The sequence below is a fragment of the Megascapheus bottae genome, chromosome 28 (genome assembly GCF_031878675.1).
Source record: "Megascapheus bottae isolate mThoBot1 chromosome 28, mThoBot2.hap1, whole genome shotgun sequence".
Classification (NCBI taxonomy): domain Eukaryota; kingdom Metazoa; phylum Chordata; class Mammalia; order Rodentia; family Geomyidae; genus Megascapheus; species Megascapheus bottae.
This window is the reverse complement of record NC_143536.1, coordinates 9,012,106-9,038,535: the sequence shown is the minus strand read 5'-3', so window position 1 is coordinate 9,038,535 and position 26,430 is coordinate 9,012,106. Positions and strand designations below refer to the sequence as shown.

Here is a 26,430-nt window from a genome sequence, read left to right as displayed (position 1 = left end):
GGGGCCGGTGCGTGCCCGACCGGGAGCTGGGGCCGCGGCAGGTGCGCGCAGCCTCGGGCGGAGACGACCCTGCACCCCACCCCCCGGGCCAGCCCGGGAGCCGCGAGCCGGCGGGGCGGGCGGGCGAGAAACTGCAACAAAGACCTGCCGCAGCTGGGGCTGGCGAGACCAGCCGCTGCCGCCGGGCTCCCCGCGCCGACGGGGAGGCCGCCCTGGGAGCGGCGCCGGCCGAGCTGCCGCTGTAAGCGGGTCCCGGAGGGGAGGCGCAGCGCCTCCCGCCGGCCGCGTCGAGCGTGGGCTTTGGCAAGGATGCACCCCCTGAACGCCAGCCTTGCCCGGATCCCGGGCACGCGTGACCCCCGCTGAACCGAGGAATCCCACCCTCCCCCGCTAACCCGCGACTTCGGACGGTGCATCCCCGCACCGGGATCGCTCGCACGGACTGCATCCCCTCCCACCCGGAGAGAAGCACCGGCCCCGGGAGGGGGCTTCCTCAGGCAGCCTGTGCCACCCCTGCATGGCTGCGACCCGCCCAGGGCAGCGTCTTGGCCGCTGAGACCTGGTGCCCTTCCACGGCCTGGCTGAACCGGTGAGTTGCGCGGTGCGTGGTTCCGAGCTGCGGTTGGGGGTACCCTCTGGCGTGTGGGCGGCCTGGAGTGGACAGAAAGACTCCCCGAGGCAGCAGTCTTCCGTGTCCACTCCTTCCCCGCCTATTCACAACTTATTCATACTAGCCAGCGGGCTGGAGTGTCCACGGAGAGGATCCCCGGTGGTCCTTCCATAGGGCTTTGCTTTGGGCAGGGCCGATGCCAGAGAGTTAAAGGTCACCCCACCGGTAAAGCTAACAGACAAAGGTAGTGGCTCTGTTCTCTGAAAAATTCACCGGCAACTCCTGCGTATTGGAAAGAGGGGAGAGACACCCAGGATGGGACAGCTCATTGAAGCTCCCCAAAGCAGCTTCTGGGAGCTTAGAAAGGGCCCTGATTGAGAGATGATCTGGAGTCTGGGACACACAGGTGGCAAGGTTTGAGATTACGCCCTCCGGGTCCCAATTATGTGTAGCAGGACTCTTCCCATTCCAGCTCGGATTATCACAAATAAATAACTTAGAGGATTCATGTGGTACTCTGTGTTCCGATGGTCCTGTCATGTGATGTCACTGCCTAGCCTCTGATGTCATTGATGGGTTACTGTGCCAACAGCAGCTGGTCTTGACCCAAGGCCTGAGAGGATAGAGCTGGATGCTTTTTTTGTGGAAGGGTGATGGCTAGCACACACTTCCTGCAGTTTTCTGACCTAAATCCCCAGCGGCCTGGTAAGGTGGGGGAGGGAGGCAGCCCCAGCTGTCCCTGCTGGGGCTCCCTCCCCCAAGGACAGGTATTCAGAACTTTGCTGTAGAGCATGGCAGAGTGTTTGTGTAAGGGACTTGAACTCCCAGGCAGAAAAACTTTCTGCTTTCACATGGGGTGCTAAAGAGACCTGCCTGAGCCTTACCATACACCCAGCCAGCAGGCCAGAGTTTCTAGGTCCCCCAGTGATGTGAGCTCTCAGCCTTCAAGCACGCTGCTTCTGGATCAGGAACATGTGCATTCTCTGCCCTCCGCTAGGGAAGGTGAGAGGAGGAACTGCTGCTGCTGCTGTTGTGCTCTAAGTCTAGGGGAGCCCTTACTGTTGAACCTGGATATGAGGGGCCTCAACCCAGCCTCTGCTCCTGCCTATGCTATTTTCCTTAGAGAGTTACAGATGGTTTTGACTGGCACAGTGTGATTGATGATTATTAAGTGGATGGAGGGCAAGTCAGCGCAAGGTCTGAATAAAGGTCTCTGCTGAGGCCCCGCTTTGGTGGGCAGAGACATAAGCCATTCTTCACCAGAGGCCAGCACTGGTCCTATAAGCACATGAACTCCAGAGATGCCCTACGCAGCACCCTGTTTCTGGCTAGATATTGCTTTTAAGTTCCTTCCAGCATTGACTGCCAGCATCAGAGGTGGGTGAGACTGCTGGATCACGTTTCTAGGAAAAGGTTCAAGCACTATGGCATGGCTTCTGCAGTGTGGGCTGGGTTGAGCACAGGGAAGGGTGTGTGGGGCTGTTCTGAGAAGCCAGGTCCTAGTGTTTGTGCAGTATGAATTTTTCTTCTTCTACCAGATTCTCTAGCTAGATTAACGGGTCAATAAATAGCAGAGAAGCTGCTTTGGGGGCTTGGCAGGGAGATGGTGTTTCTAGCTGAAATGATGTTGTTAAACACACAAGCTTCCGAGGACAGCAGAGCAGCAGCAGATTGGGAGAGAATTGGGAGGTGTGGGCCAGGGCTGTTTGCACTGCCTCTCCACGCTTCCCAGTTTAGAAACAAACTCTTGGAGTGTGCGCCAGAGATCCACAAACACAGTATTTACACTTTCTCAGCCAAGGCGGAGGGAAAGGCTGTCAGAATTGGGCAACTCCTGCTGTTCCCTTCCCTCAGCTCCCTGGGCTTGGCAGTTGGTGCCAGACACAAGCAGGAGAGTGCCAGCTTACCCGGCATCTCCTTGTGAGCCTGCAGTAACTGTATTCTTTGAGTGGCTCAAAAGCTGTGGCCATTTTCCAGATGAGAAAACTAAGGTCCGCATTGAGAGGAAGTTATAATTAGCAAGATGCTCGGCTAGGCAGCTGCAGAAGTTTGGCTTTAATGGCCCTGGCTACAGAATCTCTGGCACCTCTCCTCCTCCTACTTCCAGGGTTAGAGGGGAAGCCCTTCCTGCTTGTTGGACGAGTGTCTCCTGCAAGAATTGGGGCTGTTGGCTATGAAGGAAGCCAAAGCTGAGATTTGAATCTCAGCTCTCTCCATTTACAGGAAGTATCAAGTACAAGTGTCCCTGCTGCCAGGGCTTGTCATCTGCCTGTCCCCCCCTCCACGCCCCCTGTACTTGCTTGGAGGGGAGATTAGATTGCCCTCAGTCGTCCAGGGACTCTGGATGGGTGCCTAGCTAATTCAGAGGCCAGAATGTTGAGTGATACGGGCTCCTGACCCAGTATCAGGTCAGGAAGGGTCTGGGGGAGGGTATCCTGTGAGCCTTGTAAAGGACAAGTTAGGGTCACACAAGGCAGAAGGGTAAGAGGAGCCAGCCAGGCAGTGGGAGTGGCACCAAGTGGGTCAGAGATGTCTGTGGGGCCTTGTATCTGCCCTACTGCAATGGGGCCAAGTGGTCCTGAGGTGACTGTGCCAGAGCCTCAGGGTGACAGGGGACATGTAAGCAGTGAGTGTGCCCTGGACATCCCTTCTGGTCAAAGAGGAAGGTCCTGGAAAGGCTGGCTCCTTTCCCCACCACACTAATCCTTCTCCCTTGTCTTAATTCCTTATAAGCTTGCTGTGCTCAGGCCAGGCAGCCTCAGGTTGCTGTGGTTCCCCATCATGAGAAAACGAGATTCCTCAGCTTCCTCCCGCCATTTCCTCCTTTGCTAATAGCCCCCACTTCCAGGGGTCTACTGTATGAGGACTTAGACACGGGATAAATGCAGTTGCAAGGTAACTCTTAGCCTCATCTTCTGGACAGGGTGGCTACAGACTCAGTTCTAGGATACAGGCCCATGCCTACCTTTTGAGGTGTGAGTGCTCAAAGGCACTCCTGACCCCCCACCCCCTCCCAGCAGCTGTGGCTATCATCTGAATTCCAGGGCCTGGGGTTTGGCCAGGGTCCCCTCCCCAACCTTGCTTCTGTCCCTTTGCTTTCCCATCTCTTCCCAGCCAGAGGAAGCAGGCGAGCCACTCATATTCATGAACCGTAATTCAATCAGCCAGCGATTCGTCCGGGCTGGGCGGGGGTGAGAACGGGGAGAGAGCGCACAAAAGGGCCGCTTTATTACCTCCCGTGGGCCGGGAATTGCTGCTCTCCCCCGGCAGCGGCCAGAGCCGCCTTTATTGTGTTAACCCATTTGAGTGTCAAGAGCCATTGTGCACTCTCCCTTGCGCCGGTGCGGCTCAACCAGGGGAGGGAGAGAGGGAGGAGGGCTGAGGGCTGCACTGCTGGCCGGTCACCTCCGCCGGCACCGCCCGTTGCCCTGATTGGTTGCTAAGTGATTTGCATCCAAGGTAATCACTTTTATCTCAGAAGGATGTCGACTATAATTATAAGCTACTGACATCTTTTGAAATCTGCCTAATGACTATTTTAGTCTGCCTGGGCTGGGAGGGAGGGGGTAAAGGCAAAGGGGGGTGAAATCACTGTGGAGTGGGGGAGAATGGGCTCCTTCCACCTGGACCCTGAATTCTCTAGCTGAGAAGTAGCTACTGAGTGCCTCAAACAAAAGACCAGCCAGCAGCAGGGGAGCTTTCATTGTGGTGGGCGGAGTTAGTACCATTTCAGAGATGGGGAAATGGAGTCCTAGGCAGAGAGCCACCCTCCCAGAGCCACACAACCAGATGCTCAGCTTCTGGTCTGTGGGCTCCCTAACTCTTGCACTGGTCATATAGGTGGAGAACAGACAAATAATAGTGAGTCTAATACGTTCTGGGGTTTATGTCTTAACCCTAAGAAATGGAGGTACAGTGAGCACCCTCGTTTTACCAAGCAGGAAATGAGGATACATAGAAGGTACCTGTCAAGGGTCACCCAGCTAAGGGGGAGTAGTAGGAGAGGAGTCTGCAGGTGACCAGATGCTGCTGTGAGAGTGGTAGAGTAGTAGAGAGGAGAGAGGGTGGAAGGCCTGGATTCCAGCTCTTCCTCCCTCCCCCTCCTTCACTGAAGTACCTGCACCAGCCTAGACCAGTGCATCCAGCAATGGCTTAGCCCCTGAGAAGTGGAAACACTCTTAAGGAATGGAGGGTCCGAAGCCTCATGAGGAGCCCTCTGCACATGTGGGAGTAGGGGAGACCCTCAGGGGGAGTTGCTGGAGCTAGGACTAAGTGTATCTGCCTAGCCCCAATGAGTAGTTGCTGGCTAAGGGGGTTAGAACCAGTAAAGACAGAGAGGGAGTTTATGACTGGGCAGAGGTGGAGGGGAGATACAATAGGAAGGTATTGGGGAGCCTTGAGTTCAGGCAAGACTAGAGGCAGTGCTGTCTGAGGGGAAGGGGTGATTGGGACCTGCTAAGGTTGGCAGGGAGCTTAGGATCTTGACTTGCCTGGGTTAGAACCTGGACGCCTAGACTGTTACTGGCTGTGTGTCCTCAGATAAGTCACTTTACTCCTCTGGGCATTAATTGCCTCCTTCACTTAAGAGGGAGTTTTTCTTGTAGGCTCATAGATGGGAAGATTATGCGTGAGAGCAGTGCTCCTCTCTGTTGTGGGGAGAGTGAGGAAGGAGGAATTTGCTCAGCTGCTCAGACATTAGAGAGGCAGGCTCACACCCTGGCCAGGTCACCCTGGCCCCACAGCAAGCCTCAGTCCAGGCTGGGATTCTAGAAGCACCTGCAATTGTACCAAGGGCACTGGGATAAAGCCTAGATTGGCAGGGTAGGGATGGGGGAGAGTTTCTGGCTGTAAACAAGCTCCCAGGGACAAAGGGTTAATGAGCAGTCACTGGGAAGAGGGGATTCCCTTGGAGAAAAGGAGCCACTAGCTGTCTTTAAGATTTACCACCTGAGGGGCCAGGAGTTTGGCCTAGTGGTAGAGTGCCTGCCTAGCATACACGAAGACCCAGGTTCGATTCCTCCGTACCACATACATAGAAAAAGCCAGAAGTGGTATGGTGGCTCAGGGTAGAACACTAGCCTTGAGGAAAGTCCAAGGACAGTGCTCAGGCCCTGAGCTCAAGCCCAGGACTGGCAAAAAAAAAAAAAAAAAAAGATTTACCACCTGAATCCACTGGAGGAAACAGAGGTGGTAGCCTCTCCCAGACTCCCAATCTCAGTCTCCTAATCTGTCAGATGGGCCCAAGTCCATTGAGCCAGGCAGTAGCTAGTGTAAGAAGACTGAAATGGCTGTTTTTGCTTTTTATTCATATATTCATTTACCACCAGGCTCCCTGCCAGGTGCTAGGAACACAAAGATGAACAGGCCCCAGTTACCTTGACAGGTGGCAGGTTCCCAGGGAGAGGCCTCTGACACAGAGCAGGTCCATTGTAGTATGCAGCCACCACGTCAGGAGCAGGATATCATTGCTTCCCACAGCACAAGAGGAAGGCCCTGCTCCTGAGGCCTTAGATCTCTCAAATCAGAGGTACAAACTGACTTGGAGCTGAGGTAACCAGGGAGGGTTCCCTGGAGGGGGTGGTACAGTAATTGCTGGCTTTTTGCACTTCCTTTTATACATTTTGCCAGTTGTAAGAATCCCAGGACACTGTTGACATCTACTGTATGCTAGACTGGGCCTCCTGCTTTGGCCTTTGTTCCTCATTTAATCTAAATCATATAAACAGCTACTTTATGAAAGGTTTTTTTTTCTTGTTTTATAAATGAGGAAATTGACACTCAGGTGAACAGAACATTGCAGGTGGACAGAACGCCTTTCATTATCTGTAAGAGCTTTGGCCTCTCCTTCTGTGGGACTTGTGGGCTGGGCAAGGTTACTTTGGGAAAATCCTTGGGCAGAAACTAGAGGACCCTGTTCTAAGCAAGCTGTCTCCTTTATGTACTACATGACCTTGAATAAGTCACCTCCCACCCCACTTCAGCTCAGACAGAGCTGTGCCCTTCCTAAAATGTCAAGGATGGCAAATTGGTGGCAGGTCTGACTTGCTTTCTACTACTGTGCCCTTGGCAGACATTGCCAATCAATTGCTGCCCTCTTCCCCTGCTGAGTTCCTCTCCTGACCTTGGGTTCTTGCCAGGGCTCTGGGCAGACATAATCAATCAATCATAGGGGCCTATGAGTTGAAACTGGTTGGTTGCCTGGCCTTGATTGAGCTTAGAGGTTTCTCTGCCATTTCCATGTGGTTCTGACTAAGCTAAGGACCCAGAGGGACCTTTTCTGAGCATCTGGGTTGTTCTTCAGCCATGAAGAACAAGTTTAGATGTGATCTAGTTGCCTTCTTCCAGCTCCCAGAGTCATAGCCATCTGTATAAATCCCGAACACCTGCAGCCTGGAACTTTACAGTCAGTATTTATCAGGAGCTAGATCCTTCAGGGGCATTCTTGTCAGTCTGCAGGATACTTGTATGCTTCACCGCACTTCTAGGGAAAGTCTTAGCCCATTTTAGAGATAAAGGAAGAGAGGCTCAATGTGGTTAGCATAGCTGTATGTACTTGCCAAGTGGCTGAACTGGCATTTGAACTGAGGTCTCAAAAATCTGTTGCCTAGGGGACCAGGAGTTTGGCCTAGTGGTACAGTGCTTGCCTAGCATGCACAAAGACCCAGGTTCGTTTCCTCTGTACCATATACACAGAAAAAGCCAGAAGTGATGCTGTGGCTCAAGTGGTAGAGCTCTAGGCTTAAAATAGCACAAGGACTGTGCTCAGGCCCTGAGTTCAAGCCCCAGGACTGAAGAAAAAAATGCAGGGGCTGGGAGTTTGGCCTAGTGGTAGAGTGCTTGCCTAGCATGCACAAAGACCTGGGTTCGATTCCTAGATACCACATATATAGAAAAAGCTGTAAGTGGTGATGTGGCTCAAGTGAAAGGGCTCTAGCCTTGAGAAAGCCCAAGGACAGTGCCCAGGCCCTGAGTTCAGTCCCCAGGACTGGCGAAAAAAAGAAAAATGTAGCCTAGGGATAGCAAGCTTCCCAAGCCACCAAGTGTTTTGGGGTTTTACGAATTGATGAGCTTCTGACAGACTGAGTGGGAAAGGGTGTCTTTTGGGACTGACAGGCAAGTAAGTATTCCTGGTGAGAGATAAGTGTATGATGGGGCATGGCTGCAGCAGGAACCGTGCCCAGCCTTGGCATTTGGACTTTGCTTCCCTATAGTAGGGAACCCTCATAGCTCTCTAAGCTGAGGAATGATGAGGTCCCACCTATGTGTCTATATCCAGCATTTCTATGAATCCAGGGTAAGAATGCCCACAGCTATCTGCCCCTGGTCTACTGCAAAGTTTGGCCTAGGACAGTGCCTGGCACACAGTAGGTAATCATTGAAAAAGTGTTTGTTGAATGAATAAACACATGCTCACTGGGCTGAAATGCTTCTGACCTTCCCAGGATCTAGCTGCAAGGAGGAGAGAGATCAGAGTCCCTCTCTCCAGGGCAGGTTGAACATCAGGCCTGACAGGGAGCAGCAGGGGAGGGGACCAGGAAGGTACCTTGGGCAGGGGTCCTCCCATCCTCCTGTCCCTGCTGCCTGTCCTTAAGACTCCCTCCAATCCTTCCTGCTGGGTTGTCTGTGCTTCACCAGCCATGCCTGGCGGGCAGTGTGGGCCCAGCGCTTGGGGGGATGAAAGATGAAGGTTCGTGACCATTTTTTAACTCAATAAAGGGAGAGACAAGCTGCAGGCTGCAGGCCGGAGATATAATTAGTTCGCAGCAGTGGCGCTTTCTTGATTTAGCTTCTGAGAGAACAAGACAAGGATGTTATACCCAATTAGCAGTAACATCCAGTCGGAGCCTCAATAGGTGAGATAACAAGCTATTTTTATGACTTCTCTCCCTGCTTAGAGGGGGGTGGGGTTCAGGGGTATCAGGGCCTTATTTCTTTTCATCAGGGAACAATTATTAGCAATCTCAGGATTTCCCAAAGCCAACTGGTACATTCATTAACCCAAACAAGAAGCAGCCCAGAGAAACAGCTGGGCCAGCAAGCTGGCATTTTGGGCACAGGGGTAGTGGGAAGGGTGCAGCCTCTTGTCCTCACTCTGGAAGCTCCTGGACAAGACTTGTCAAATCCAGAGCCTGTGGAGTTGGCAGGGGAAGCCCAGTTCCTTGGGGGATGCTTAGTGCCTACTTTGCATTCTCTACCTGCTTTCAAAGGGACACAGGAGGCTGAGCTAATTCCTCTAGGGATGAAGAAGGAGCCAGTTCTGGCCCTTAGCAGTCCTTCCTGGCAATATTTTGCATTTCTTCTGCCAGCTGAGCCAGAGGTTCTGACTCCGGGGTCCTGCACCTGCTGTTGCACTAGGCCTGATGGACCCCATCACAGCCCACACCATCCACCTGCTCTGAGTGCTGATATGCTGCAGAGTACCTTTGTTACCTCGCTGCCCAGGCACCTGGCACTGTGCTGGCTAGGGCAAGGAGGCCTGCCAAGCCCCACTCCAGCTGCCTGGCTGTGTACTCTAACTCCTGGTGAAGGCCAAGGGGATGTCCAGAGAGGAAGTTAGGAGAGCTCTCTCCGCATCTCACCATCCTGTCCCAAGGCTCCCCTTGTCAGTGTGGAACCCCACACTGTGGTTCAGACAACCGACAGATCCAGCCATGCAAAGTGGGAGTTTAATTGCAAACAGTTTTTATGGATCATGGGCCCATCTGTGCCACCATATGCAAAAAAAAAGGGAAAAAAACCTTCCATTTTTTTCCCCCTTTTGCTTCTCCCCATTTCAGTTCCAAACCAACTCCAAAGAAAGAGTCAAGGTTTTGAGTTGGAACACATCTTGGAGGCTTTCTGCAGGATGGGTCCACCCAGAAGCAGGACCTGTCTTCAGAGCGGGTTGCTGGAGGCTCAGCAGACTGTGGGCTGGTCCTTAACTCACAGGCTTCTCCTAGGACTCTGAGTGCCACCTTTCCCAGCTACCTAGCAGGTGCGCTAGTGTAGCCTCAAGAAAAAATGGAACATCATGTGCTGGAATGCGTGCCTGATAGTGTTGGGGCTTCAGACAAGGTGCTTTCTCTCCCAGTTCTAGTCCTGGAAATGGAAGCCCAGCATGGTGAGCTGTCCCAGTTTTGCCCACTCTATTCCTGGCAACACTTCTGTCCTGGTGCCCTGACTGGCTCAGCACTGAGGTGACTCAGCTGTATGACTTCCAACTCTGTAGATTGGGGATAAGGTTAATGGAATACAGGAAGTACTTTTTTGTGTGTGTGGGTCATGGAGCTTGAACTCAGCCTAGGTACTGTCCCTGAGCTCTTCAGCTCAAGGCAACCATCTACCCCTTGAGCCACAGCCCCACTTCCTGTTTTCTAGTGGTTAATTGGAGATAAGAGTCTCAGGTCCTTTTGTGCCCGGGCTGGCTTTGAACCTTGAGCCTCAGATCTCAGCCTCCTGAGTAGCCACTCAGTGTGGGCCACTGCACCTGAAAAAAGTACATTTCTGTCACTTCTCTTCACTGCAGGGCTGTGAGCTTCTGAAGGAAGGGACTTTGCTTTGTTCTTTGGTGTCTTCAGCAGTCAACAGATGTCTAGAATTGTGTGATTGAGGTCCTGAGGGAGGAACTGTAGATTCACCAGACTCTGGAGAGGGAGCTGGAATTCAGGTTGTTACTGCATTTCTCATTCTAGTCTAGAAACCACTGCACAGCCTGAGGGTTCCCAGCCCCCTTTTACAGGCCAGGCAGACTGAGGTCCCATGAGATTAAGGGAGTCTCCCCAAAGGCTTGCAGCTGAAGACAGGCCAGAGTGAGGAGTGAAACCTTGGTCTGAGTGACTCCAGCTGTCCAAGTCCCTCCCCTCATGATTACAGGTTAGTATGGTCTGGACCAGAGCCAGAAAGGGACTTAGCCAAGGTCACACAGCAAATGTAAAAACGAGGGCCGGGGGGCCGGGAGTTTGGCCTAGTGGTTAAAGTGCTTGCCTAGCATTAGCATGCACGAAGGCCCAGGTTCGATTCCTTGGTACCACATACATAGAAAAAGCTGGAAGTGGTGCTAAGGCTCAAGTGGTAGAGCTCTAACCTTGAGAAAGTCCAAGGACAGTGTTCAGGCCCTGAGCTCAAGCCCAGGACTGGCAAAAAAAAAAAAAACGAGGGCTGGGAGTATAGCTTAGTGGTAGGGTGCTTGTCTAACATACATGAAGCCTTGGGTTTGATTCCTCAACACCACATAAACATTAAAAGCTGGAAGTGGCACTATGGCTTAAATGGCAGGGTGCTAGCCTTAAGCAAAAGAAGCTCAGGGACAATGCCCAGGCCCTGAGTTCAAGCCCCAAGACTGGCAAACAGACACCCAGAACAGAAGCTGACCCTTGGAGTACAGATGAGATAACTGGGGCCCTCCTGCCTCAAACCACCAGGTCAAGGTCCTGGACTCCCTCCCTCCCCCTGTCTCCTAGTTCTGCACCTGTAGGTTTCCCTACCAGCTTTAGGATCTGGTGCCCGAGGACCAGGCACTTGGCACAGCCCTTCCACCACAGGCGGCAGGGAAGCTGGGTCCAGGGCTCCATCCCCTGGAACCCGGGGAGCATAGGCCCAGCACCAGGCAGCCAGTTCCCCTCCCAGTGGTGATCACCAGCTCCCATTGTAATCATTAAAACTATTAGAAGGAAACGTTCGCTTGAAGCAAATGTCAGGCGCCGAGTTGTGCTTTGTAAACGCTCACAATTAATGCCAATCAGGCCTGGAAAAAAGCCGGCCCGGAATCCTGTCTGTTTCGTCTCATTTGTCAGCTGGTGCCGCTCCATGTTGCACATTTTCATACAATTGCTATAAACATAAAAGGGAAACTCCACAGTGTTCCCGGGCGCCCGGATGGTGCACGCTGGCTTAATTACTTGGTATTCCGCTGTTCACTTGGCTGCCCCGAGTGGGTGGGAGGGAGGGAGAAAGGACAACTTTGTGTGGCAGGATGAGGGTTCCTGGGGGTCAGCCAGGGAGATGATGGGTCCAGCTGGGGGCCCGGGACTCCTGCCCCCACTCTGTGGCCCTCCTAGTCCAGCTGAGAACATTTTAGAAACTGCTAAAAATTGCAAACTCATCAAGTAGAATGAATCAAAGGGTTCTAAATCACTGTCCTCCGTTATTGCTCTCTTCTTCATGCCAGGCCCTATGCCATCTACCAGGAGGCTTCAGTTTTCTTTTGGGATCTGAGGGAAGGGCTGTGATCAGGAAGTCAAGACCCTTTGAGGGTAAGTAAGTGCCAGGGAATGAAAGGCCAGGTTCTGAAGACTGGGGCTTGAATCCAGGTCACTGGATCTGGAGCCCATAACCAATGGTCCACTGTGTCAGGACTTAGAAGTTGTCTCTGCATACGGATGTCTAGTAAGCAGTAGCTGCTATGCCACCACTCCCTGGAGATGGCACAAGGCGGTTTGCACCCACAGACTTGGGCCTTGATGGATGGAGGTAAAGTAGTCTCGAAGGAGGCTGAGCCCTCCCAGGCTTCCTGGATAGTTCTGGGCACAAGATGCTGGGAACATGGCTGATCAGCTCCCTTGCTGCCACCGGGCTGTTGCACACCGCCCTTCTACCTGCCTCCTAATGGCATACCAAACCCTGGCAATAGCTTCCCTGAGCCCTCTGACAGCCTAGAGAGCTGGATGGTTGCCATTTTCACCCCCATTGTATAGATGAGGAAACCAATGGAAGGTTATACAGCTGGGAGATGCTAAAGCTGGAGCTATACCCACCTGGGGCCATCACCTTGAAGCCCCTTCCTGACCTCCCCATCAGCACTTGGACAGGAGGCCTTACCACACACCCTCTACTGCTGAGCTCTCTAACCCTCTGTGGACTGTGTCCTCTAAGGCCAGAAGACTGGGCAAGGACACATCAGCCTTTGTGTTGGCCTGGCCTGGCTGGGCAGCCCTCGGAGTGAGAAGGTGATGCAGCCCAGCTGGCCAGGCGCAAATGCTCAGAGCAGGGATAGAGGTCCCTTTGTGTGGTGCTGGATGGGGGAGGGGTGCTGCCAGCTGCCACCCTGTGTGAAGGGGAGGCCTGGGCCCTCTACCGAAGTTTGTCTGCCACCCCCCAGGGGACTTGCCAGGGCGCCTGTCATCTCCCTGCCTTCGCCTCCTGCTATTATGTATTTTCCTCTTGCCTTTGAGGGGGGAGGGCTGTGGCTGCTGGAAGAGCCTTGGGATCACTGTAGGCCTACTGTGTGCCAGTGATAGGGATAGGGCCTCCAGTGATGAGTGTTACAGATGACAACACTGAAGTCCTCATGCAGTGTAGCCTTCAGTGAAGTCAGAACCAAAGACAGAGGCACGGCCTAAGAGACCTGGACCTTCACCTTGCCAGAGAAATGGACACAGACCTGTCAGGGATGGAGTCAAGTGCAGGACACCCCCAGGGCCAGGAGCTCCCACCCACCTCTGAGCTATTAAATGAAAACTCAGGATGCGAAAGTTCTCTGAGCCTTCCTGAGGTCATGAGCTGTTGGAGGGCAGAGCCTGAGTCTGACCTTCCTCCAGGACTGGGAGCCCACCAGGAATCACTGTGAACATAGCAGCTGTCTCCATCCCGGCAATTCACAGTTCCAGAGCCACAGGGTTGCTGTGCTTTTTTTCTTGAGAGACCAAGCAATGAGAATTTTATTTTTAAAATTTTTTGCCAGTTCTGGGGCTTGAACTTAGGGTCTGCGTTCTGTCCATGAAATTTCTCAAGGCTAAGCACTCCACCCCTTCTTCTGGTTTTTTTTTTTTTTCTTCTGTGTATGTGATACTGAGGAATCGAACCCAGGGCTTCATGCACACTAGGCAAGCACTCTACCACTAGGCCATGCTCCCAACCCACAATGAGTATTTTTTAGATGAAATTTTAGTTTGGCTTATTTTTCTTTTTAAAATTTAAAACAGCCAGCAACACAAAGAAAATACGTTGTGGGCAGAATCTGCACACTTCAGTGATATGGTATTATCTGGGTTGGGGCAATGTTATGGTGACAGGATGGCTTGCCTGCCCAGACCACAGCCAACAAGAGCCCTCAGAACCCCCTCTCATGGTCCTGACCCCTGCCAACACGCTCAGTCTGGCCTACATCTCCAGAAGCAGGAGGCAGGGCTGGAGCCCTGTGAGGGCACCACCCAAATAGCTATAATCAGCAACCTCGCCAAGACTTCAAACTCACCCAATTATCCTGCTAGGGGAAAAAAAAAAAACACACAAAATGAAAACAAATTAACATGTTTGCATAGAAGCTGCTGCAGCAACACACACAGACGCGTGCACACAAATGTACATGTTGGCGCATGCCCCAACAAGACTGGGAGATACTGCTGCCACCCCTCCCCAGGCCTAGCACCCAACTGGACCTAGATATGGAGCCAAGCCTAATGACCAAATGGTTCCCCGATCACCAGCCTCCAGTTTTTCTTTTTCCTGTTTTTTTTTTTTTTTTCCTCCTCTTTTGCAGTGCTAGGGATGGTACTTAGAGCCAAATGCATGCTAGGCAAATGCTATACTACTGAGCTGCCCCCACCCCTTGTTATTTTTGTGCTGGTCTTAGGGCTTGAACTCCCGGGCCTAGGCCCTGTCCCCGAGCTTTTGTTCTGATGCTCTAATACATGAGCCACAGCTCCATTTGCAGCTTTTTGGTGTCCAATTGGGAATGAAAGTCTCAATTGACTTTCCTGCCTAAACTGGCTTCAAACCATGATCCTCCGTTTTCAGATTTCTGAGTAGCCAGGATTATAGGCTGAGCCATAGGCTCCTGGCCCTTTCTTCTTTTAGTAAATGCATAAACATATTTTGTGTCAAAATTCCCTCTCACTGCTCTGTGAAGTGTAGATATATGATGAAGCCCTTTCTGCAGATGAGGAGACTGAAGCACAGATTAGTGGACCAAGGTTGCTTAGCTGGTTAAAACATGAACCCAGACAAGCCAGCTTCCAAGATGATGTTGTAAAAGCACAGTGCCCTTTGCATGGCATGCTGTCCTCTGTAGGTGAGGGACTAAGGCTTCTTTCTCTTTATGCCTCAGTTTCCCCTCCTAACACATTGGGGTAACCATTATCCTAACCCTACAAAGGTGACCATGATGCAATGGATGAATGAGAGGTTGGGAAGTACCACCGCTTACTGCTGCTTATGGGGCAGCCCCCTACCTTCAGTTGGCTCTGCAAGGCCTGACTCTTGAGGCTTATGGGCCCCTGATGGACACCTTAGGTGTAAGTCTGCCCTTGCCCCTGCTCAGACCACTGGTCAGGTGCTCCCCTTCTAGGAAGCTGCCTATCCTGAACACATTTTCTCCTGTGGGCTCCCAAGGTCCTAGCTGGCCCAAAGTTGAGGTTACTGGGCAGGTAGCTCATTTCCCAGGATACTTGATTCTTCCATGGGTCCCCAGCAGCTCCAACAAGATATGGCAAATGTGCCCTTTGGAACCATGCCCAAACTGCTTATGTTTGGGGCCTGGACCCTAAAGTTAAAAGGATAAACTGCTGGAGTGAATTGGGGTTTAGGTCCTACAGCTCAGGGATCCCTGGCCCTTCTCCTTTGATGCCGTGTGATCTTCCTCTCTCTGAGCCCTTCACTGTCCTCCCTGGCCTAAGTCAGTCAGCACCATGTGTGGGTGACTGGCAGGTTCTATGTTCTGTACATATGTTACCCACCTTGGTGCTATGGCAGTGTAGTTTCTACTTGCACTTGGAGAGGCTGCACAGGACTTGGTGACTTAAGACAGCCCTGCTGGGAAGGGGCAGAACAGCTGGAGCTCAGTTCTGCATTTGCACTTTGGCTGTAGAGCTGTTTTTCCTTCCTTAGAAGCTGCCTGTCAGGTCCCACGGGTGGCTGGGGCAGTACATTGTGGTTCTGGGGAATGAGGCCAGTTGGGTACCAGGGTGGTGCTGGTGTCAGGGGGGTGACTTCATTGGCCTCAGGTTCATCCCATTGGCATCATCCTGTTGGCCTACAATCATTCTAGCCACTTGGGACCAGGGCAGTGGCTGGAGGTGGTAACCACCATGGGAAGGGCCAGCACCTAGTAGGGTAGTGAGTATGCAGGGCTGTGCCGGGGGTTTTAGAGTCCAGCAGCGTCTAGTCCTTACCCAGCTGGCCTGGGACAATCCTTTTCCTCCCCAAGCCTCTGTTCCCCTGAGTAAAGCCACACGGAGGGAGGTGTGGAAGGCTCCTTATGCTGGGGGTCCCCACTTGCTGTTGTAGGCAACAGCCTGCAGGCCTCCATGTCATGAATTGTCTCCCCCTCCCCGCCCCCATCCTGTGCCTCACTGATAAGAGGCAGCCCTTATCCCCTGCCTGTCCCTAGCTGCACAATGGGCACTCTTAGCACTCACCTGTTCTGCCAGGTGTGTGGAGGAATTTTCCTGTTGAGTCAGTGAACTGTGGTAAAGGGGGGAGAGGCCCAAAGGGCTAGATCAAAATGACTGGAAAGGAGGACTCTGCAGGCCTTGGCCGGGTAGAAATGAAGGTCCCAGTTTATCCCTCCATGTGCTCAACCAAGATTTAAGCATCAACTGCGGGCTTGGCTGGTTGGGGGCTAGTATAAGATACTTGCAAGTCCAGGCTAGGGAGTCCCCCATGTCCTGGGAGAACAGGAGAGGGCAGTTGTGATATGGAGGGGTTGGTCCCCTCTTCCCCTACTTCTCAGGTTCTGAGAAAAGAGGCCAGGGACTGAATGAGGAGGAGGTAGAGCAAAGAAGGTTCCTTTTTCTTGTGCATTGTAAAAGTAGTACTCATCTTTAGTGTTTGGAAATAAGTCTTGAGGAAGAGAAGAGAAGCAGCCCCCATCCTCCCAGCCCAGAGCTGAGTGCTTGGTTCTATGCTGAGGACCTAAACAGCACTGATTTTACTTTGCACAATGACTGGGCTGGGCATGCAGGCCTAGGAGCAGGCGTGTGAACACAGCCATACCCAGGGTCTGGCTACAGGAAGTCTGTCCTGGGCTCCTGTGTTGGTCAGTTGCTGGCCAGCCTGCATGTTCAGCCTGTGCTCCCAGGAGCCACTGCCCCTGGCAGCTTTAATGTCAGGCATGTGGGGTGCAGAACAGACGTTGTTCTGCACACATTTGATCCTGTCTTTTCCACATCAGATCGTTTGTAACCGTCACTAAGCAATCGGCCTGTCGCTGATTCGATCTCAGCTTTGTGCTGTCACAGCCGTTTTTCTGCACTGGGCTGATTTTTGAAAGGAAGCCCATCCTCTGTTCCTGCTTTTAAGAAGTGAGGAGAGGGGGCAGGGAAAGCTGTGAGTGTGTGTGTACACATCCCCCACACAAATGCATGCACACCCACATGTGCTCACACATAAGCACCTTTCCCCACTTTCCCCACTTCCCATCACAGAGACTAATTGGAAGAGATAGGTAGACAAGCCTTCTGGCCTGTTTCTTCTCCCCCATCCCCCATCCCATGTCACACACCCACTCTGAGCACCTGCTGTGTACTCCTCTGTACCTGCAAACAAATGACAGTCTGTGCTCTGGTGGGTGAGTGAACAACCTCCCTCTGTGCTGCAGGAGGATGATTTCAGAGCCTTGGTGACAGTGAAGGAGAATGGCTGGGCTGAAGGGTCCCATTTGGCAGGTGGTCAGGGAGGTCCTCTCTGAAGAGGCAATGTTTTGATGTTCCGTAGTGGTAGAATGCTTGCCCAGCATGCACGAAGACCCAGGTTCAATTCTCAATACCACATACATAGAAAAAGCTGAAAGTGGTGCTGAGGCTCAAGTGGTAGAGCTCTAGCCCAGGACTGGCCAAAAAAAAAAAAAAGGAGGTGGGAGGTAGTCAGTGAGGGAGGGGAGGGTTGGAGAGAGTGTGGTCATGCACTGTCCACAGGTGGCTATAGCATGCTCACAGTGAGGAGTCTGAGCTGAGAGAAGGCCTGTGTGATCACCCCTAAGAGGTAGTGTGAAAAACAAAAGGACATAAAATCTCTCGTTGCTAATTTTCAAATATTGATTACATCTTGATTTATTATATATTATTTGGGATCTGTTGGACTATTAAGTAAGCTATATTTCTAAATTTAACTTTGTGGCTACCAGAAAATTTACACTTACTTGTGGAGCTCATATTGTTGCATATTTCTTTTTGTGTGTCCTTTTAGGAGGGGTGTAGTTGGGCATTGTTAGAAATGACTGGAATCCAGGAGGTAGTTTTGAGTGGGGAAGGAGAGTCAGTACAGATGAAAAAGTTCAGTGTGGTCTCACTGGATGGAAGATGGTGTGGGGTTCAGGAGGTAATACCTCCCACAGAGCAGCATGCTGTCTGTGGAGGGTCTGCCAGGACTTGCTCAATCTGGTTCACTAGCAGGCTCACTCCTGTTACTCCTGTGTTTCAAAGTTTCGGTCTCCCCTTAAACCAGTTGGTAGATTTATCCCTGAGTACCTGTCTGCCTTCTGTTTCCTGGTGGTCCCACATTAAAAACCCCTTTTGAAACTTTTTTTTTTCTAGTCCTAGGACTTCATCTCAGGGCCTGGGCACTGTCCTTGAGCTTTCTCAAGGATAGCACTCTACCACTTGAGCCACAGCACTACTTCTGGCTTTTTCTGTGTATGTGGAATTCTGTGTATCCAGGAATTGAACCCAGGGCTTCATGCATGCCAGGCAAGCACTCTACCACTAGGCCACACTCTTGGCCCTTGAAACATTCTTAAAGATAACAAGATGGGAAGTGATGCTTATTCATTGTAGAAGCCCTGTTGATCTTGGCTTTAGGCTCCTAGTCAAGACCATCCTTTACCCTGTATCTGCTCTCCTCTCTCTCCAAACATACTTGGTCCATTTCTCCCTGCTGTGTTTGAATTCTCAGGCCCTGTCTGGCTGAAGCCCAGCTCATCCATGCTGGGGCTTTTCTGCCGGCTCCCCCAACCAAACTGCCAATGGACCTGGGCGGCTCTTTCTGCTCTCTCTTAGGTAAACCACAGTCCTCACTATCCAGGTTGTGGAGTCAGTTAAATGAGGTGATACCTGAAAGGGCTGAGTCCTTACAGAGTACTGAAAACCAAAAGCACTCTTGTCACTGTCATTATTAGATTCCCTCCCTTCCTCTTGCCTGTCTTAACCCTGAACTGGGGCTACAGAGACTTGGGCCCCCTCACCCCACACAGTCTTGAATTCACATAGTGTTTCCTCTTTAGGAATTCCTTGTGATAGGGTTATCTGGTAACACCAGATGGCTTTGGTGGCTACCAAGGTGATAACAGTTGATAGGACTATTGATAGCCACTCTCAGTGGGTAGAGGAGCTACCCCCACCCCTGCAGTGAAGAAGGCCAGGGAGAAGAGGGAGGAGCCCTATGCTGTGGCCACGGGCAAGCATACAGAGACTGGAGAGGAAGTAGGACATGGAGAACTTGGCAGAACTGGGCTACAGGAGAACAGAGCATCCTGGGAAGCCAGCCAGGGGTCCTCAGCCTCAATCTGGAGATGTACTGTTTGTGGACCAGGTGCTCAGCCACACACCTGATGCCCTGTCCCAGAATCAAGCCCCCCACCAGGGGCAGAGAGCCTTTGGGAATGAATCTCAGGCTCCCTACCCAGTTCCCACCTCTTCTTCAGAGAGCCAGACCCCACTGTATTTATACAAACCCATGGTAAGCAGTTAGCATCTTTTCCAGGTGCAGAAACTGAGGCTTCCCAGAGCATCCAGTGTAGGATCTGGTACACGGTAACGTTATCATGTCCCTAGAGGTTAGAGTGTGAAGAAGAAAGGCATCATCATGGCCACTTCGCTTAGCAACTGACAACAGTAATCCCAGACTTGGCCCCACCCCTTTCTTGGGCCCTTGCTCTGGAGCTGGCCGTGGTGCTGAAGGACCTTGGAACAGCTGCCCACCCCTAGACCCCAGCCCTGTGTCCCAATACACACTTCCTAAGTTGTACATCTCTCCATCTCCTTCCTTCAGGAGATACTTCCCTGCGTGCCAGCTCTGTGTGGGGCACTGGTGATGGTACCGTGAGGCTGTGGAAGAAGGATCATGGATCCACATTAGACATCTATTTACACTACTGACTGTTCTCTGGAGCCCAGGCTTCAACTGAAGATTGGGTTGAATTTTAAGAAATCTTAGGAAGGGCTGGCAAGCAGAAGGATTGTAGGAGCCAGGCCCACAAAAGTGAGCAGGTGAGAGCCTTGTGCTAAGGGGACTACCCACCTGGGGACACAGCGGAACACAGTATTAGTGATAGTTGCTTCATTGTTTTGGCCTTCCCTTTGACCCAAGGTGACTAGCATGTCTGACACTAATGCCCAGCTCAGAACCAGACCTAGATGAGGTGCTAGAATTAGCAGGTGAGCACTGAACAGAAGACAGATCAGGCCAGGCAGATGACTGGTGTCTGTCCTGGGCACAGAGGAAATCAGCTGTGCTGGGTGACCAGATGAACAGATGAACATTTTAGATGTTGGCCTGTGGGGTAGATGGATGCAGCAGCACTCCTGACAGGAAATGGGGCCTCTTGTTGAAAAGGGTGGTGCCCCCACCCCCACACTAAAAGAGCGTAAAAATCCTCTTCTGGTGCTGGCCCAACCAGCAGAGGGAAATAATCACTTTTCACAGGCCCCTTATCCACAGCAAAGCCCTGTGCTGGTTTAATCAGCAGCTCCTGCCTGACTTGAAGATTCCTGTCTTGAGAGATCAGGAAAGGGGTTAAAGAAAATTACCCTGGCCTCCTCCATGCTAATGTAATCTCTAACCAGATCTGCCTAGCTGCAGCTCAAATTGCTTTTTAGATTAACATTTAATTATTAACAGGGTCCCCTGGAAGGCCTCCGGCTCTGGAACAGGGTTGGGAGAGGGAGCTGCAGGAGGGAGGAGGGTGGGCTTCTGCTCAGCTGCCTCACAGACACAGTGAGGGGAGGTGAGGGGAGAGGGAAAGGGTTGGAAGAGAGACTGGGGGAAAATAGAGATGCTAGGACCAGGGCAGTTATGGACAGGGATGGACATATAGAGGGGAAGGACAGACATGGATGCTTCTGAACCCTCCTGGCAGGGGATAGAGGGACTATGTACTCAGATTCCCAGTGACCTTTCTGAGTGAGGTCCTTGCACCCTTTCCTACTGGCCAAAAGCTAGCTTGCTTTGGCACCTCAGTGGAGAAGACTGAGCTTTCTGAGACTTAATGTTGCCTTGGCCTGTGGTGATACTGGAGACAGCCCAAAGAGGTGATCAGGTCAAGCCATCCAGCCAAAGCCTGACCCCACCACCCATAGTCCGGCCCCCCCATTCTCCTCCCTGACCATGGGCCTTCTACCACTTAAGGCTCTTCCCTGCATAGGGTGACAGCTGTGTGGCTAGGACAGCATGAGGAAAAGGAGACTTGGGTGACCACTGAGGACACGAGGGGAGAAGGTTGGTGTTGGGGGCAATGGGGAGCTGAGTCCCATCTGCTCCACTTGGAGTGAGCTGCTGGAGCTTTCCAGATTCTTCAGATAGGACTTCTAGACTGTGTCTTCAGTCCTGTGTGTGTACCCAGCCCTCAGCCTTGCACACAGCAGACACCAAAGATCCTGTCTGTCTGAAAACCAATTGATAACGTCTTGCTTGTCCAGGCCAGATGCTTCAGCCAGTCAACCAGCTCACTTCCCCATCAAGTGTAACTAGAAAAATGAAGGCTCAGAGAGGTGCTATGACCTCTTCTGGGTCACTTAGCCAAGGAAAACCTTGTCTCTGCCAGGCCAGTGAAACCCTGAGTCTCGGGCTTGCTCTACTCCTCGTCCTGTTGGAGTCTGGGAAGGACCTGGCAGAATCACCCCAGCCAGTCATTGGTCTTAAGTAGCGACACAGAAGCTAGAGTCACCACTCCTGGGATGGCAGGAGGATGAGGGCCGGAAGTGGCATAGCCTGTGGTCTTCGTGGGACTGAAGCCTTGTCCTGCTAGGAAATCCAAATGTGGCTTGCTGCAGGGCCAGCTGGGCCTGGCCCTGACAGACTGCTGACCATAGAGGCAGGAACATGGTTCTCCCCTGTCCTGCAGGACAACACTGCATGGGGGGGGGGGAGAAGCCAGAATAGGCTCTTTATAGCATGGGCTGAATGTTCTGGTTGGATGTTGCCTGGGTGCCTAGTGCCAGTACATTGTTTCCTGTTTCTATGCTCCCATCCATGGGACAGGATAGAGGAAGTTTGCTAGCTGGATGGATGGATGGATGGATGGGCGAATGAGTGAGCGAGTGAGTGAGTGAAGAAGTGAATGAGTATGCAAGGGGCAAGGCCTGGGCTTTACTCATCTCAGCATTGTTGATCTGACACATGTCTTATGCACTGTGCTCTGTTGAATGGTTATAGGATGAATGAGGGGCCTCCTGGGAGCCTCTGCCCTCTCTTCTGTCTTCTCATCTCCTCTCTGCCCCTCCTAGAGTGGAATCAAAGTGCACTGGAGAGAAATACTGCACACACATACACACACACACACACAGCTGAATTTCCCCCACCCTCCAAATTGCCATTAGGTTACAATTCAGGCTCAGACCAGTATTGACACCCAGGGCCGTGCCATCTGAAATCTCTGACCTTGTACAAATCGCCCTCCTCCCGTCTATGAAATGGAGTTTAAGACAGAATCCAGTAGTGGCTGCTAAGGTTGCTGAGGGGTGTGATGGAAGGATGCACATGTTGCTGGACAGCGAGGGGACAGGCAGTCCACAAACGTGTGCTGCTCTAAGAACAGCTTAGTACTAAGCTACACACGCTGCTTCCAAACTCCCCACTCCCACCTGTCTGTTCCCTGCCCCCCTCCCATGCCCTCTGCAGCCAGGCAAGTGGGGAGAGATGACAAAAGGTAGACAGGGCCAAAGGCCCTTTTCCTGTTCTTCTAATAAGAATAAAGCCAGCCCTTAGACAACCTTCTGTTGCTCAGTGTCTGCCAAGGCAAACAGCAGACTCAATTCCTCCTTGGACTTAGAAAGTTCCTTCCTTCTGTCCCCTCCCCTGTCTCATTCCTTTTATCTAATGCTCAGCTATGAAAGGGCACATCGACAGCTGGGGGCGTTATCTGGTAAAAGGGACCTTTTCCTTGGGTTTCTGGAAGATAAGGCATCTTATCAACCCTCATGTCAGGGACTGTGCCAAAGCATTCTAATCATTTTTTTTCCACCAATCCCTCCCCCCACACTTTATTATTAAAGTCACAGAAGACCTTGAGCTTATAAACAGTCTGATTTGCAGATAGGGTTTCCAAATTGAACAGTGGCTCTTGCATTGGTCCCTGGCGGGGTCAGAGAAATGGGAGTCCATCTGGGGATCCTATGGAACTGGTCTTTTGCAGGCCATATGGTTCCGACAGAGGGGAGCCATCATGAGAGTACTGGGTGGATGATGAGTGTTTTCGGTGTTCCCTGCAGTCCTGTTTCTGGCTGGCCGTGTAGAAGGTGCAGAATGCTTGCCTTCACCAGGCCTTATTCACTTCATCTGACAACAACTAATTCATTGATGCAGTTATTCATCCATTGCCTATTTATTAAATGACTGCTCTTTGCAAGCATCAGAGAGAAAGAAATAAGTTATGGTCCTCACCTCTAAGAAATATGTACTCCAGAGGGGAGAGGCAGACATGGAAATTGGCAATCACAGTGGTATAAGCAGGGTTTGTGATGGGGACACTGAGTCCAACTCTGAAGAGAGATCCCGCTGGGTCGCATGGGATTTCACTGCATGTGCAAAGCATTGGAGGCTTGAGGCAGCTGGCAGAAAGAAGAGCCAAAGGAGGAATATGAGCGGGGTGAGACCTCCAGGCTCAGTAGGTTGTTCTGAGGCCAGAAAAAAAGGTCAAGGAGAGAGCCTGATGTGTTCTGTTTGTAGATGGTGACATAATCTGGGAACTGAGAGAGGTCTATTGATGCCTGGCGGCTCCTCCCCCCAGCTGTCTCCAGTGGCAGGACATGGAGTCCTAGAAGGATGGGCAGTGAGCTGAGGAAACCCAAAGGTACAGAGAGGGAAAACCTGCTCCTCTCCCAGTGCCGACAGTCTCAGAGGCAGGGTGGGATTGACCTCCAGCCTTCTAGAGGTGAGGAATGGGATAGACTGTCTAGGCAAGCTGTCCTGGAGAAGCTGAGCAGAGGCCTTGCCTTGGACATCATCTTTTCTGAAAACTCTGCTGTCCTGAGCTCAGTCAGGCGGCCCCCTTGGCTCCCAGATGACGTGGGCACCTGAATTAGAGACCAGAGCCCTAGGGAAGCAGCTTTGGGACTCGACAGGGCTCTGGCACAGGCAGCCTGTCCTTTTCAATTCACGCATGGGAAGATGGGTGGCCACCAGGAATTAGGGCCCTGGAGATGGGCTGGACTTCTGGCCAGAAGATGACCTGGGGGTGGAGTGGGGGAGAAAGGGATAATGGAGTGACTTTCACATGCCAAAGAGGGGTAGTATGCCCCGCCTCGTGCGAGGCATACTACTTCACACTGGAAGTGGACTGGCTCCAGGTCTCAGCCTAAGACACCCTATGTACCAGGTCTCTCATCTCCCTTATCCCTCCTGACCACTGTCTACTAGGGTCCCAGGCATAAGACTACTCTCCTCTGGCCTAGGTATTCAGCTATGGAGGGAAAGGCATAGACTGGCTCTCTGCAGCTCTCCCCTCTCATCCCACCCCGACCCCCACATCAGGGTGACAAGAGGAGGACTCTGCTCTGGAACAGATGGGGAGGGAGACAGGGCCAGGGGAGCTGGTCACCTCTGGCCTCCCAGCATGCACTGGTTATGGGTCCCTGAGGACCCATGTATGCCTGCGAGGGGGTAGCAAGCACAAGTGTGCCACAGGTGTATACCACACGTCCTGAGTATGTGCTGGCAGGGTCTGAGTGGAGGGAGCCCACGTGCTGTCACATGGCCTTCAGGCCATGTCCAGGGATGTGGTGCCATCAGTCTGAGCCTTTCCCCACCCCCTGCTCACTTCACAGGTCCCCAAGGCACTGCACTGCATTCTGAAGTCAAGGACTTGCATCTTGTAGTAAGCCCCACTTCACTCCCTTCTTAAACTGTATAATTTCTGCCTGATTGTAATGGCATATTTTTAAATTGCCAGAAATCAGAGCTGGGAAGTGGATACTGCAGCATTTATCACCTTGCTGTGTTAAGGCTGGCGACTGGGGGGAGGGGAAGAGAATCACCCACCCTTCCCCACATCCATTCCGCTTCCCTCTCTCACTCTCGCTCTCTCTCTTTTTTGAGACAGTAATAGGAGAAAATTGGTTTTGAAACTGAATAAAAGTCCCTTTCAGAGGAAATCATTTCTTTCAGGGTACCTTTGCTGAAAGTAAAATAGAGCATAATGAAAGGTGGTTACGTGATTGTCTTTCATTTACTGAGAGACCAGGACAGACGGGAGGCTGCCGCCATCTCTGGGAAATACAAGATTGGAATAATTGCACCGTAACAAGGAGCTTGTTGTGAAATTAGTATCTTAAGAAAGTAGTGAAAAAAGGCTTTTCCTCATGAATACTTCATTATTAGAAGAAAGCGGCAGGATTCAGAGCTCCAGACACCTGTTTAGTATTGAATAACTTCCCTTTCTTACCCTTAAACACCCCCCCCCCCAGTTCTTTCAGACCAACACAGGAGAATGGAGGTGACTAGCCTGATACTAGGGCTGGGCTACAGTGCCCAGGGGGGCAGACTGCAGGGTCTCTAGAGCTGAGCTCACACCTGGACCCTCCTTCTCTGTGGCCTGGGGAGAGGAAGGGACCTAGCTGGGAAGCCCCCTCCCTCTTCCAGGTGGCCCCCCGAGGCAAGTCTGACCTGCCCCTGCTCAGGGGCTCTGGGCCCCAGGAACATGCCTCCACTTCCCAAGTGTACATGGCAGCAAGTAGGTTCTGACATCACCAGCCTAGCCAGAGGCTAGGTGAGCCAGAGGCTCACCAGATGTGGCCTCCCCCCTCTCCATGAGCTGCCACAGATCTACTCACAGAATTATAGGAGGGCTGGGGTCCTCTCCAGCCAGGGCAGTCTACCTTGGGGTGTGGGAGGGTGAAGTCTAAGTTGATCTAAGGGTGCCAAAGCAGCCCCTGAAGGAGGTGACCCACACACTCAGTGAGCTATCTCCTCTTGCTGCCTGTCACACCTTAGGTAAGCTATGCCTGGGCCCCATCTCATCTGACAGGCTGCTTGGAAAGGCACAGTACTGGGGAGGGTGTGCGGCCATGAGTAACACATCTCATTTTCTTCCTCACAGCCATCCCGCCACTGAGCCCACTGCACCGGAGACCCCCAGTTCAGCCATGCTGGCCTGCCTGCAGAGGACCCAGAATCCCCCCCGTCAGCACCTGGCCTGCCCAAGCAAGAGCCTGGAGCTACGCAAATGTGAGTGGGCCCTTTCGGCCCTCCTCTCCCTCGGCCTGCTCTCAGTCCACAGTCCACAAGGGAGGTCTCCCCTGGAACTCCCCACTTGAGTCTCCACCATGATGTGGCCGTGTCCTCTGCAGTACTTTTCACCCAGGTTCTGGTTGCCTGGCCTACCTTCATTTCCTGCCTCAGCCCAGGGCCTGAGGACTAGGGGATGGCAAGCATGCTCTTCCCTCAGGCGTGGCTTTTATTCTGTCTGGTTAGGGTTGGACTTGGTGGCCTCCCAGCTCTGTCATCCTTCCTCTGCACTAGCATCTGGTGACCGCAGACAGTTTGTAGCTACCTTGGGCTTTCACAAAGTTGCATTGACTGTTTTTATTATTATAAAAGTGATGTACAGAGGGGTTACATAAGCCAGGTAAAGCGTACATTTCTTTTTGGACAGTTTCACCCCTTGCCCTGTCCCTCAAAAGGAACATTTAAAGTACATGGAAATAGTTAGAAATGGGGAGATTTGCAATAAAACTCTATTCTGGTATCTTTGGGGA

At 52.2% G+C, this 26,430-nt stretch overlaps 1 protein-coding gene across 1 annotated transcript in view; it reads left to right on the top strand.

Annotated features, from left to right (window-relative positions):
- Positions 1-362: 362 nt before the first annotated feature.
- Positions 363-26,430, top strand: part of Fam222a (family with sequence similarity 222 member A) — a 41,179-nt gene continuing 15,111 nt past the window's right edge. Inside the window, exons 1-2 of the mRNA XM_090320301.1 lie at positions 363-589; positions 25,773-25,900. Coding sequence (XP_090176427.1) covers positions 25,819-25,900 — 82 coding nt within the window. The 5' untranslated portion in view covers positions 363-589; positions 25,773-25,818. The remainder of the gene's footprint in view (positions 590-25,772; positions 25,901-26,430) is intronic.